This window comes from Falco cherrug, chromosome Z (genome assembly GCF_023634085.1).
Source record: "Falco cherrug isolate bFalChe1 chromosome Z, bFalChe1.pri, whole genome shotgun sequence".
Lineage (NCBI taxonomy): Eukaryota > Metazoa > Chordata > Aves > Falconiformes > Falconidae > Falco > Falco cherrug.
This window is the reverse complement of record NC_073720.1, coordinates 56373826-56387785: the sequence shown is the minus strand read 5'-3', so window position 1 is coordinate 56387785 and position 13960 is coordinate 56373826. Positions and strand designations below refer to the sequence as shown.

The 13960-nt window shown below is 40.4% G+C and overlaps 1 protein-coding gene across 2 annotated transcripts in view; it reads left to right on the top strand.

Moving 5' to 3' along the window:
• SHB (SH2 domain containing adaptor protein B) overlaps positions 1-13294 on the top strand; it is an 83307-nt gene extending 70013 nt beyond the window's left edge. The window contains exons 6-7 of one of the 2 annotated variants that reach the window (XM_027816182.2): positions 357-404; positions 10582-13294. In XM_027816182.2, coding sequence (XP_027671983.2) covers positions 357-404; positions 10582-10765 — 232 coding nt within the window. In that variant the 3' untranslated portion in view covers positions 10766-13294. The remainder of the gene's footprint in view (positions 1-356; positions 405-10581) is intronic. The other variant, XM_055699428.1, reaches the window with a different exon arrangement.
• Positions 13295-13960: the final 666 nt, after the last annotated feature.

Below are 13960 nucleotides of genomic sequence, written 5' to 3'. Positions count from 1 at the left end.
CTAAAACGCGGTTCCAAGCCTACCCAAGTGCTACAAGAGCAAAAGACACTTCTTTTAATGTGTAGAAGCACCACCTTTTTCCATTTTTGTTCATTAAAGCTAGGGTTCTGATATCTAACTGGTCAATACTGAAATCTAAGGAGTTACTTGTCATCTGTGTTTGCATTGTTTGATAGATGACCCTGTGTTTTCTTTATTATTGTTGTTGTTTAGCCAAAAAGATTCTACTTAGTCATAGAAAAGAGAAAGAGCTGATTTGCAGGTCAGTGGGATGTGGAATTCCTTTGTGGGGTGAGGTAAGCTCTGGTCATTGTGTAGCTCTGTGTCTCTAAGATCATTCTTGTGTCATCCCATAGGCGGGTTCGTTACCTGGTGTGCAGCGCCAATTCACACATCGAGCTGAGGTATTTCTATTCCTTTATTCTAGTTTGCACAAAGTAGGGAGCTAGGTGATCACCCACAAATGCCTAGCTCTCCAATTGTCGAAACTTTACACTATTTATACAGTTCAGCAAGCAAAGACATCAGTCTTCATTGCTTACACGTTATATAATTCCTTCATTACTTAGTGCTCAGTTTCCTGTTTGTCAAATAATTCTCTCACTTCTCATGTTAATTAGTTTGCATGCTCAGTCTCAACTTCTTTTTGGGTCTAGGGTATTTCTTGAGTCAGTGGTCAATGAGTCAACTGCCAGAACTACCTTTCCCCTAGTTAGTGCTTCTTGTGGTAAACTTCCAGTCAGCTCATTCATCTTGTGGTGGTACTTTCCTTTTTTAAGCAAAGAACTTGCTGGTGTTTAATGAAGCATCTAGCAGGGCATTAAAAATTGCTTGTAACTTGAGTTAACCTTTAACTCCTCATTTGTTCTAATTGTTTTAAAGTCAAACTACTAACAATACATTCAATTTTATTAATCATTTGATATCATTTGGACAAAAATTGCAGCATCTATTCCTGTCAAAATGTTGTGTGCATCCTCCAGGCATTCATATGCACCATTGTCTTTCAGGTGTGTTTGTGCTTTTCAGGAACCTTCACCAGCATTTTCTTCAGTTAAATATCACAAGTTTCTGAGTCCAAGGAAAAGGAAGAATGACATCCTGATTCTGTATTGAGGTTGACAGTGATTGAAAGTCTGTTCTTTAGCTTCCTGTAGCAAACTTGGGGTTTTTTTGGTTTTTTTGTTTTGTTTTTTTTAAAAAAAAAAGCTCTTACTCTGGTTTTTGGGTTTATGGTTTTCTTTCCTCTAGTAACAAAAAGCTAACTTTAGATTTCCAAAACACAGAAATGTCTGGCAATGAGAATCTACACCAATATTACCTGTATTTGAAAAGTTAAAGGATAGTAGCACTTACTCAATTTAATTTAATATAACTGAATATTGCACAGTGGAGACATCTCTGAAGATCATCTTTTCCAGTAGCAGAAAGCTTTCTGTGTTCTGTGGACTTTATAAAGGGCCAGACAGGCTTAACTCACGTGGGAAATTTCCACGAGTTGTCTGATTTAAATTCCAAAGATGACTGTTCCAAATGTATGAAATAAGCATCAAAATTGCTTCATTACCAAATAAAAATGCATCTGTAGATAAAATATTCATCAGGGTAGTTTAAGTTGCTCATGTCAGTGTCTGTTATTTTGAGATACCATAGCTTACCCATGGAAAATTAATTGCATGTGAATTGACTACCTCTGGGGGCATCAAAGGTCTTTATGGTGTACAGATTCGTGTGTTGCTCATCTCAGTTAGAAAAAAGGAATTGTTATTGTTGATGACAAATGTTTGAGGCAAAAAGCATTTTTCTATGGATTTTGATCCAGAGAGCTGGGCTTCTTTGTTGGCATTGGTTAAATTCTCCATAGCAGAAGAGGGAAGGAATGTGGTCTACCTTCCCAGAACAAAATGATCCCAAAGGCCTGAGGGACAGCACTGCATTCTTTCATACTTCCTTCAGCAGACCTACATTGTATTCCTTCAGGGCTGCAGGTATTTGACTTACTCATACCCTCCCACTCTTTCCTTAAATCTAGTTTTAATTGCATAAGACTGGGTAAAAAACAGACAACCATGCTCCTGGCAACTGTGTTGTGGCCAGGGCACCTAGTCTCTGGCTGCCATTGTCGCAACTAGGTTTTGCATACTTGCAACTACCTAGTTGCAAGCTCCTTATATTAGGTCTGTTACTTACTAGCAAGCAGGCCAGTGAAAGCGGTGGAAGTAGATGTGCAAAGTGAAGAAGAGAGCCATCTCTCACTTATAAGTGTGGTTTAGGTATTACGCAATGACTGGAGTCAGGTAGACTCCAACACTGTGTATCAATGAAGCTCATAGAGGTGCCTTCCTAATGAACGACAGAACAACATCTCAGTATAGGGTATTACATTTCGGTCATGCTCAGTGAAGACCAGCCACTGGTTGGGCTCTAATAGCTAATTATTTCAGTCAGGATTTCCCCTTCCCAAGGCTTCTTGCAGCAGTGTGCACCATGCCTGCACCATTTCATTTCCTGACTCACATTCTAGTTTTGAGAAATGTGGCTATTCTTAATTTTAGATCAGGACTATTTCACAAGTCAGCTAAATGGGCAAACTGTGAGTAAGCACAGTAATGGGCTTTGCTTTCTGCTCTGTCAGATAATTTCTGCACAATCATTGTCATGAAGGGAGAACAGAACCACATTCAGAGAGGCTGATGTCCACTGACAACCTGATCCTGTGGACTCATAAACCGGCATGAGGTTTTCCCGGAATAGCAAAGGGGCCTGCAAGCAAAGTTTTTTTCTCATGGTGAAAACGCAGGATTGATCTGTAGAAGTGGTCCTGTTTTCCAGAGTTGAGAACATAGACTTTGGGTAGTTTGGGTCTTTGGGTCATGCTGAACTTTGTACTTTTTAGCTGATTTAAAACATGCAGTATGTTTTTCAAAAGTAACTTGTTATATATATAAAAAAACCCCTTGCTTCCAATGTAGTTATAAAGAGGTAGCAGGATTTTTGATAGGTCTCTAAATCAGCAGTTGAATAAAAGTATTTACAAATGTGTTACTAGTCTGCTGCTGGCCTAAACAGTAATGATAAGGGCCTGGCTGTTAGCAGACAGCAAAGATTCTGTCACTTCTACAGAATTCCAACAAGCTAAATACCCCTACTGTGTTCAAATCAGCACATGGGAACGGGTTATAGAGAACAGAGCCTGGGCTCGATGGATCAGTATTCATGTGTTGGACACTGTGGCAGATGGACACTGCTAGCCCTTACTAGTAGGGGAAGAGACACTGTGTACTGTACCATGGATATAGTGGCTGTTAGGTGTAGAACGACAGTGTTCTGTATCCTGTGCTTGAAAACACAGAGCTGAGACAGGAGAAGCAGTGGACAGGTCAGCCCCTGAATATCTCCAGTAAAGGATTTTTCAAAGTAATCACTGATCTGGCAGGGGAGATAATTTTTCTTCTTCAGAAGATATTTTAATTTATTTCTTTGTTGCTGTATGTTGGCATGAAACATTATAGGTTTTGCTCAGAGTGACAGCATATAATATAAAATAAAACTTGGAAATGGAAAGGCAATTCAGAATGGAAAAACAAAACAACACAACAGTGTTTACTGCATTGCTAGAACATTTTTTCTCTGATGTTGCTGCAAAGTTATTACTTTTTTTCCTTGTCCAAGTGACATTTTATTGGAATGAATGCAGAAAATGTGTTCTGATAAAACAGCACTTTGTTCAGAAAAAACTGTTCAAAAGGCTTGGCCAATTTTTCTAATTGGGAACATGAATTATGTTACAAAGCTATTAACAACTTCTGAAAAAAAATACTAAATTTAATATCTAATTAATATTTCTTGAACATTTCTGTATCACACTCCAGGCATAAGATCAAAATAAGCACAGTCTGGTGAGCTGTCCACACAATTCCTTTCCCATCCTCATTGGGTTTTGAAAACTGAAGGAAAATGTGTGGGAAAGCTGTAATTCAAAGTCACTTGGTTTTACGCTTGTGTTGGAAAACGTTTTAAAGAAGGTGTGACTATCAAGTAGATATAAGTATTGATCATGTGTAAACAGCTGTCCTTGAGAGTTCCAAAGTAATTTCATGCAGGATTTAGCAACTAGGAATACTCTGAAACTCATGGGAATGGTTGCAGTAGGAAAGGAAGGAGTGAATGTTGTCTGTAGTGGCACCGGTTTTTGACTGTTCTCCCTCAGTTGAACAAAAATTTGGGAAATAATTATAGCTGTATTTGAGAAACCACAGTGACATTCAGATTCACATAGTAACTATATCATATGACTTAGGTCAGGTCCTAGCATGTTCTTTTGCAAAATGTGTATGTCTCATCTCTTCAATGGCTTTCATTAGTGCTCACATATATGCATTTGGGATTGCCATTTAGGTTCTGCTCTTTGAAAACCTTGGGCCTGGCAGGTTCTCACAGTTATTGCTGTTGGAATACCGATTTCTCAGCTCTTTCAATGAGGCATGTGTTCTGCTTGTACTTGTTCAGGTAGACTCCAACAGTGCTTAACTAAGCAGAAACTGATTTACAGCCGGTTCAACCACGAGGCTTTTTCCTCATTGCTACCTGAAACTGCAGTAATCTCTGCATATTAGATCAAAAGGGTTTGGAGGAGAGGAAGGGAGGAAGAGGGAGGAGTACGACTTCCAGGTTCCTTTCTGAACAGTGTCCCTGTAATCCTAGACATTGGTCTAGCAGCAATACTGCTGTTAAATAAGTGTAGATGCATTCTGCCTTTGCCCACAACTGGTAGGCACTGATTCTCTATGAGTTCAGGCATACCAGAAAAGGGGAAACTAAGACAGACTTCAAGAACAAATGGGGAAGGAAAGGCAGCACAGAAGGATCCTTAGTGTAGATGTGAACAGTTTCAAATCCTATATACCTGGACGTATGGTTTCAAGGTGCTGAGGTGATTTCTTGCAACTTAATTTGTTCTTCATTCTAGCAGTTGAGAAATGTCTGGTGTGATATTTCTAGCTGCAACTAGTGTCAGCTCTGTTGGTTTACTTGGAACAAGGAAGGCAGATAACAGATTCACAATATATTTTTTTGAAACTAAAAGGAGGCAGGAAGGGAGGGAAGGAGGAAAGTATTTGAAAACGTAACCTTTGCTTTCATCCACAATTCGTAGAGTTCTGGACATCCAGAAAAGTAGTTGGGATAGAAATTAGAACTCAGACCATCATTAACAACATGGTGACAACTATGGGCTGCAAAAACTGGCAATCAGTAAAATCAGTTCATTAACTGAACATTCTCTCCTCTCAGTTCTTTATGAACAGAAAATTTGCATGCTTGACATTGCAAAGCTTCAAGGGTGATTTCACACAGCTTCCAGTTGCCACCTCCACTCTTTCCCAGAATTTACACAAAATGACCTCTGAAATCCATTTCTGGGGACTTTCCTTTCAGACTGGGTTTTACTTAATGAAAGTAATTCAGGGTTTTTTTTAGGACAACCAAAAAACTCCATAGAAATGCACAGGAAGAAATAGACTGGAATGTGAATTTTGTGGAATTATTTCACAAGAAACCACAATAAAATCTACCTCCATTTCAAACCAGCCACAAAACACTACTGAAGGGAAGACCTGCAAAAAGGAGCTCTAGGTTGTGACCTGCTGTATCTCCAAAAGCTGAAGAAACGCCACATTTGCTGAAGGGGAGAAGGTACAGAGGAGGCGGGACATGAAAGAGTAGGATGTGGGAAATAACTGCTTTTCAATAGTCAAAATGCTAGGTTAGATGGCCATTTATTTCCTTCCAGTTTTCCAATATACTGCCTTGAAGAGAAAATGGGAGCTAGTGCTTAACTGGGGGCTGTTAGAGAAGTCACTGAATAATCAGAGGAAATAACTGAGAATGAGGGTGACTGAAGATTATTGGTAACTCAATTAAGATAACCCTCACAGGTTTTCATCTGAACATGGACAGTTGACAGTTGAATCACTTGGGATGTTCCACAAAGATCCTGGTTAGTAGTTGGTTTTAATAGAAAAGCTATGTGCAAATAAAATCTCCAAGTTTGTTAAGCATAGACAGTCAGCTTTCAATGGCTAAATAAGCCAAATGGCACAGAGGGCTGTGATGATAAAATGATGATGCAGTGAATGCAAGGAGAAGTCCTTCATACATTGAGCTTAATCCTTCTACCCCACAAGTCAGTTTGCTTTGTTAATAATATAACATTGCAGGACTATGGCCCTTTAAAATTGTAATGCAAATTGCCAAAAGAGAAGGGATGTGGGGTGACACCCCATTGCTGTGAAATAAGAAAGAAATGTCAGGAAACAGAAATGGAAGTTTGGTCCTCAAAATGCAAACTATTTGGATTGCATGCTACTGTTTATGAAAGATGAGAGTGACCCTTCCGCCTCCAATCATATCAGTTTTGTGTGCAAGTGTCTTTGAGTCAGCTATCATGAAAGGAATTGATTTAGTATAAGTGTTACCCTATATTCTTAATGAAAAATTCACTGAGCGATTGCCAGAAAAAGTGAGAGGTGTTAAGAGGTGCATGCTAGCTGCCAGCAGTATGCACCAGCAGCTGCAAAATTATGTGATATATTGTTAAATATCTTACTTTTTAGGAGTGGGTGATTTTGTTATAGGGTCAATTTTCTTAGTAGTATTTCATAGTCTTCTTGATCAAAAAATTATTTTTGTTATGGTAAAGAGTGATATCCAGCATTGGTGTGAACTGCGTTAAAGTTTGCATACATTAATGAGTTGTACTACCTGCTGGGCAGCTCTCTGTGGTTGCAACTTGCTTTTCAAACACCTGTCATCAAAGGAAGAGAAATTGACAAGATTCTTCTGATAAGAAGGGCTGCTGGAGCTGCCTTGCGCAGCATTGCTATGAGCCAGAGACAGTGCTTTCATGAAACAACATGACCACAGAACTATTAGTTCATGCCATACTTCAGCTGTTTTGCAATGCAGGAAAAAGCCAGCAGCAGAAACAATCCGTTGTTTGTAAGTAAATGGTCTGAAGCTCTGACTGCCAAGCCAGAACACTGGTCCAAAAGGAGCTAAAGCGGTGAATAGTATAGAATAGAACAGGATACTTACCCCAAAGGAGCTGCCTCTCAGTTGGCCATGGCCTTAGCTTATTGATGGGGATGGTCTCCACCATATTTATCTGGCAAGCCCATTATGCTAGTGTTTTCGTCCTTTCTCCATGCAATCAGATTTTGCTTTCCTAGGTCTGAGCTGGCAACTTGAAGATGGCAGCAATAAAATAAATAAAAACAAAATTAAAAAGGAAGACTTTATGATTCTAAAATTCATAAATGCACAGAAAAGTACCATGTTCCCTGTTTCCAGGAGTCAGTACTTGCTCTCCTGCCCCGTTAGGACAGCTGGCTTCTCAGTGTTTGTGCCAGACTAGGACGGATCTCCCTGCAGGATAATAGCTTCTCTACAATCCTGTCCCCATTAACTGCAAGATTTTTCTATAGATGGTTGCAAGGTGATGTCATCCCTGCTAGCTGGTTGGCAAAGGCTAAATCCAAACAGTGGGAGGTGAGAAATCTGCCATGCAGCCTCCATCTTGTATTGTCTGCCATCACATTGGATTGTCTTCTCACTTTCTTGAACCTCTCAGGTGTCAAAACTTGTACCCTTTGCAGATCTTCCCCTTAATAGTGTTTCGTACCTAGCTAGAAATGGATGTGGATTTTATTGTGCTTTCTTGTGAAATAATTGCATAGAACTCACATTTTCAATGTCAGGAAAGTTTTACTTAGGAGTCTTGAAATTTAATTTCACAGATTTCTTTGATTCTTTTTGGTCTTTTTTCCTTAATAGTAGATTTTTACAAAATTTTCAAATCAAAATTGTTGTTGAACTAGAAGTTCTACTTAGTGGTTTCTGAAAATATACAAAGGGTAAAGGTTATACATAGCCTTCTAGTGAGATTTAGCTGGGAGTAGACCTCTGGAGGTATCTAGTCCAACCCCCTGCTCCAAGCAGGACACACTCATCAGGTTGCTGAGAGATTTGTACAGGCAAATTTGGAAAACTTGTGAGGATGGAGATCTCCTGGTCCCAGGGCTGCACTACTCTCATGAAGAAGGTTTTACCTATGTCCAGTGGGAACTCGCTTTGTTGTAGCTTGTGCTTTTTGGCTCTGAGAAACTTCTGACTTCTCTGTTACTCTCCCATGTAGGCAATGAATGACTGCAACCTGACGCCCTCCATTTCACCTTTTCATCTCCAAACACAGTTCCCTCAGCTTGTCCTTGAACATCATGTGCTCCCACACACCCAGACCATGCTTAGTGCCCCTGCTCTGGACTTGCTCCAGTGTTGGCTTCTCTTTTTTATGGGGTGCCAGTTACAGTTTCAACCTCACTGGTGCTCTGTAGGGGAAGTAGTCACTTTCTTCCAGCAGCTGGTACACTTCTGCTACGCAAACCAGACTGCAGTAAGCCTTTATGGGCAGACTGTTGAGTCATGTTCTGTATCCTGTCCACCATAGTTCCTTTTCTGGACAGTCATGCCCCAGCTTGCGCTGCTGCTTTGGTTTATTCCGACCCAAAGGGCAGAAGCTTTTTGTTTGGCTTGGTTAAATTCTATCAGGCTGCTATCCACAACTTCTAGGTCACGATCTTTTTTACTCACCTTCACAAACAGTGTGGCCTCCCAAAACACTGACCTGTCATGATATAGAGAAGATGTTGTTTGTTTGTTTGTGGAATTCTGGTAGCAGTAGACTTAATATACTGTAAGATTAATGACTATGTACTACCCAAACCTAAGTGTCTACATAGGTCCTTCTTAGGGAAGCAACAGCTGTCTGTCATGAATACATGGATTGTAGCATTTGTTTACATTAAAAGCATTTTCCTTCTGTTTTAAAAAGGGCATGTGTCCTTGCCCATTCTGCATTAAAGTGCATTTGGCAGGTTGTTCTACAGTTCTTACTGTACCCCTGAAATTAGCATGCATCTGTGATTGCATTAATTTATTTGCACACTTTCAAGGCATTTTGTAGCAAAGTAGATACATAGTAAACTGAAGAAAGGGAGCAGTACATCTGTCCTCTTAATGAAGTATTTAAAGATGCCACTTTTGTTTAAAGGAAATAATTTAGAGAGCAATTATGATTCAAGAGATATTTTTTTCTGCTAAGAAATTGATATTTAAAGCAAGCTTTTAAGCGTGTACAGCTATAATTGCAGCGTCTGGAGTGGTTTCTGCTCACCAGAAAGGATCACTTCATCAGGCAGTTGTTGAATACATCTGAAAGATATGAGCTTGACTGTGCCACAAGCACTTCTGGAGGGAATGCTGCACCTGATGACTAGAAAATTGCAGATTTTAGAGAAGTTGCTTTTAACATGGCATGGTGTGTTTTCCTGCTATAGCTTTCTGTGTCATCTTAAACTGGGTTTCCTTGCTGGCATAGGCCAACCCATTTTAACACTATTGTCTTTGTCCCCTGGACACACTTGGAAGAAACAATGGTTTGAAGCTAGAATAGTTGGGAGTGGGACATCAAGCAAGCGATAAAAATCCTCTAGGCCTTATTTAACATCTTGGAGTGTCGGAGCTGTCCTGTGCTCTTGTTTTGTCCTGGCTAAACTTTACACTCTTAAAATGACCTGTATGGCATGCTAAAGACAGCAGACACTGAAGGGTCACTGCTGGGAAGAGGTAGGGTCACCTCTGCCACCTACTGCACTGCATGGCAGCATGGGTGCTACCTGTTGGAGTGCCACTATGTTGGATGGGTTGCTTTTGGTCAGGGGCAGAGAGGGCAGTTACCGTGCCACTCTTCCCTGTGTAATCATGAGCCTTCCCTCAAAAAGGCAGCATACATGCAGGCTGGAAGGTCATCTAGGCATTGAATGCTTCTGGTGTGGGCGTCATGTACTGGTTTCTGCCTGCAGAAAGGCTGTAGGGTAGCAGCCTTTTCTCCATTTGGGGCAGGTGGAAGTCTTTATGCCATTAATTTTAGGAATCGGCTCATCTGAGGAAGTTTTCCCAGCTGAAGCCACCGGGTTCTCCATATAGCCGTGTTCTGGGAAGTTGCTGCTGGGGTGGGATGGTTGTGATCTGTTCTGAGGTCTCCATGAGACAGAACAGGGCAGGTCTTGCCTCACCTGAATGAGGCTTATGGCCTGCCTATGTGTCTGTGAAGAGAGCCTCAGGCCTCTGACAGGACAAACCCAATGATACCTTTTGGTCTAGAAGTAATGATTGCTTGCAGTGAAAATTAAAAGTTCACAGGAAAACATGGGGGAAAGGGCAGGAACAGGAAAGGGGTTGTCCTCTGACACACCTCTGGATCAATTCCAGGGTAAGATAGCCTTGCATCTGGGTCCAGACAGCACAGGTGATGAAAACAAAATACTAGCTTAGGCTGCCTTTGTGTTGGACTGTCCAGGGGGGTTTGCAGTTAGCAGTTGCTGTCTATCAGTCTGGCCACTATCTTGGCCACCCAGGATCTGCTTGCATTTTGTTCTACGTTTCTGTGTTATGAAGGAGAAGCTGTGCTGCTTCTGTCTTCCCTATGCACAAGCATTAACTAACGCTTTGATTTTCTTACAGGAGCAGTCAAGGTTTTATGCACATGAAACTGATGAAAACCAAAGATAAATACATCCTGGGTCAGAACAGCCCTCCCTTCGACAGTGTTCCTGAAGTCATCCACTACTACACCACAAAAAAGCTGCCTATCAAAGGAGCAGAACACCTGTCACTGCTCTACCCTGTGGCTGTGCGGACCCTCTAATAACCTAGTCTCACCCCTTCCTGTGGATGGGAGGTGAGAGGTAAGCTGGGTTGCACAGAATTCATTGCTGGAATTCAGTGCTTGAGTCTGTGATGGGAAGTGTCAGCCTTTAGTCTTAAGAATGTGTGCACTCTGCAGAGTTGGGGATGGGACTGTGTATGGTACTCTTATGCTGCAGCTTGCCTCTAGAACTTCTACATAAGAGAAAGAAATCTTACTTTAGTGCAAGGAGAACAGATTTAATTCCCAGAGCTTCTCTGTGAATTAAAAGTACTTCCCAACAAAAGTTCCTCCTCCAAGTTTTGAGAAGAATCAACAAGTTCTTCTCAGCAGTAAAACACCAGCAACTTTAATTCTCTTGCTACCCTGAGAAACCTTTCCATGTGAAAGGGTAACCTGACTCTGAGGGACCCTAGGGTGTTCTTGGTGGACCTGAGAAGGAGCTGCTTAGTGGCAAGTCCCTGTGGCTCTGTCACTCAGCTTGGTGTGTTTTGGTTTTTTTAATGCAGTTTCTTGGGGTAGTCAAATGTTCAACTCCTATTAGGCACACAGTCTTAAAATAATTTTATGAGAGCAAATCATGGTCAATTATTTATGAATAGGGGATATAATTAAAAAGTAGTTTGATGTATATTTTTATCCTTTTTTGGTACAATAATCTCTTAAGGGTTACTGTCTTCATTTGCAAGTTTCATTCATGGATGCAGGCAGCTAATTCTGTTTGGGGCAGTTACACCATAATGTTTTAAGTAGTTGGAATGAGTTATTTTGATATGTGGGTTAGTATTTATGCGTGAGGGTGGTCAAAGGCTTTTATAAAGCTTTAGGAGGCAAACTCTTCACTTGCTCATTCATCTGGATCAAACAATTGTCCTACTGAGGCAGCAAACTAACAAGTGTGTGTCACACCGCCTTTCCATAAGATGGCTTTTTCAGCTGTATAAATGAGACTGCCATATGTAGCAGAGTAGAATTTGTTTTTCTGGTGTATGAAGACATTCTTAAAACATGGTCATTTGACATATACCTTCTGCCCAGTGTTCATTTTCATCACAAACAGAAGCCTCCTGCTGTATTTCAGTCATTGTCAGCCAGAAGCACTGCAGAAGCTGCTCTGTACCTTAGTCCTGCTAACTCAGTGCCCATCCACTTGAGAGAGATTTTCTACATGCTCTTTGTGCTCATTGGAAGGGTTAAGTGAAAAAAATATAATTGTGCAGAAACTGGAACTGGGGAATCAATAGCCTGCTAGTCCTCACTTTTTGCCATCTCTCACCTATGTCTAGAATGCTGTGCATTAACCCATCAGCTGTTGTAGTAGCAAACTGGTTATATGCAGTTTATGTATTTTACAGACTGCAATAGGACTGTGAAATTGTGTGTTATTTAATTCAGCTTTCTTACCTACTACTATTCCATTTCATGTATGCTTAGAAAGAAGTGCAAATCTGAAAATTGTAACGGAATAACCACTTACTGCCTGTAAAACTAGTGCTGCATTGTATTGTCTAATCTGATAAGAACCTCAAGGATGTTCCATAGAATGTCATTGGTGATGAACATTTTGCTTCCTTTTAAGCCTGTCTTGTTCTTTGTATGCCATCTAACACAATTTAAACAGAAGTGGATCACACATACGTGAGGAGCTCAGTGTTATTCTGTGCAGCAACAATAGAAGGTCAAACTATCTCACCCAGAATTTGAAGCTGCATTGGAATAGGTTCATACTGGTTTTCTGAGAGAAGGGTGGCACAATGGAGTATGAAGAGACAACATTCCTCTCCAAGTGAAGCCAAACTTCCCGTTTGGGAACATCACCCACTTGGCAAGAGCATACAGGCATTTTTAAGTTAGCATATTTTTCTCTCACCAGAGTAGGAGTTCATGAAGGTGGCAGAGCTCAAGAGAAATTAGGAATCAGATTGCATCTGCTGTTGTCTGATTCTCTGCCTATGTGAGCTCCAGCAATTCCATCATGCCCTTGGGACAGAAATATAGTATATTTCTTCTTTTGCATGTTGAAGTGCATTTTTTAGAATCTGGCGTTGTTGTTGCTGTTCTATGGCCTGTTTTTCTTCTTCTGTAATGGAAAAGTAAGCCTCTACTTTCTCTAGCAGCAATTGCCAGTAGAAACCAACAGCATCGTTAACCAAGGCCTTGCCAGGCTTTCTTAAGCACATTGTCTTTAGTTTATGGGGATCACTGTTTTACTGAATCTTTCTTGTCATGAGCCTGACTGAAAGTCAACTGAAGCCAACAGGTGCCACTTTATTGCTGTGTGCAGATTGTGCGTTGGGAAAATACTTGCTTCCTACAAATCAGGCAATATGCATCATACAAATGTGTATATAGATTATTACAGCTTCAAGGGTCAGATCACGGTTCTTGGTTCAGCAAAAGGAAATAATCTCAGAAAATTTTGGTTGTCTGTGGGAAGGTTTTTTCTGTGGGATTATTTTTTAAAAAGACTTCTAGAAAGTATTCAGTAATTACAGAATAAATAAAACCAGGATTTTGTTTGCACTGTAATGTTGTCCTTGTTTATTTAAGTGATTGTATGATATTTTTCCAGTGAAGGAATATTCTTCCCAGACTTATTAATGTATAGTGAAAATGCAGTGTGTTGCAGTGTGTAGTGTTGCATATAGGTGGAAGATCTCATAGTGATCATGCCTATATAGCATATTAAAAGTTTATTTTAAAAAAAAATTAAACCTCTCCCTTTTCTTCCTCTAATTGTCAATGTGTACTCAGATTGTCTTGAACAGCTAACTGCTGAGGCAGCCTTTCAGAACAACTTGTGTTTGTGTGTCTTAAATGTGCAGTGAAAGTTACCATTAGGCTATAATCTGGTTTGGAGTCTGGAAAATCATATGGCTTGGTTCTGCCCTGAGCAATTCTCGACAATGTGCACCTTTGCAAGGGTTGGGCTGAAACAACACAGTTGTGTGTGTGAATGACATTGCTGTCCAATTGCTTAAGGTGCTCAAGGAATTCTGTTATTGCTATTTACAGTGTAACAGTGGTGAAACACTTCTTGCAGAATTTATAAGAGGTGTTATTTAGTCTTCTATTTTCATGAGTTATTGACAAAGTGATGAACCCCCCCAGGCTGTGAACATCCATACGATGTGTAGGAGAGCTTTAGTGACCAGATTACATCTCTCAGCTCCTTCCATAATCAAAAAAATCATG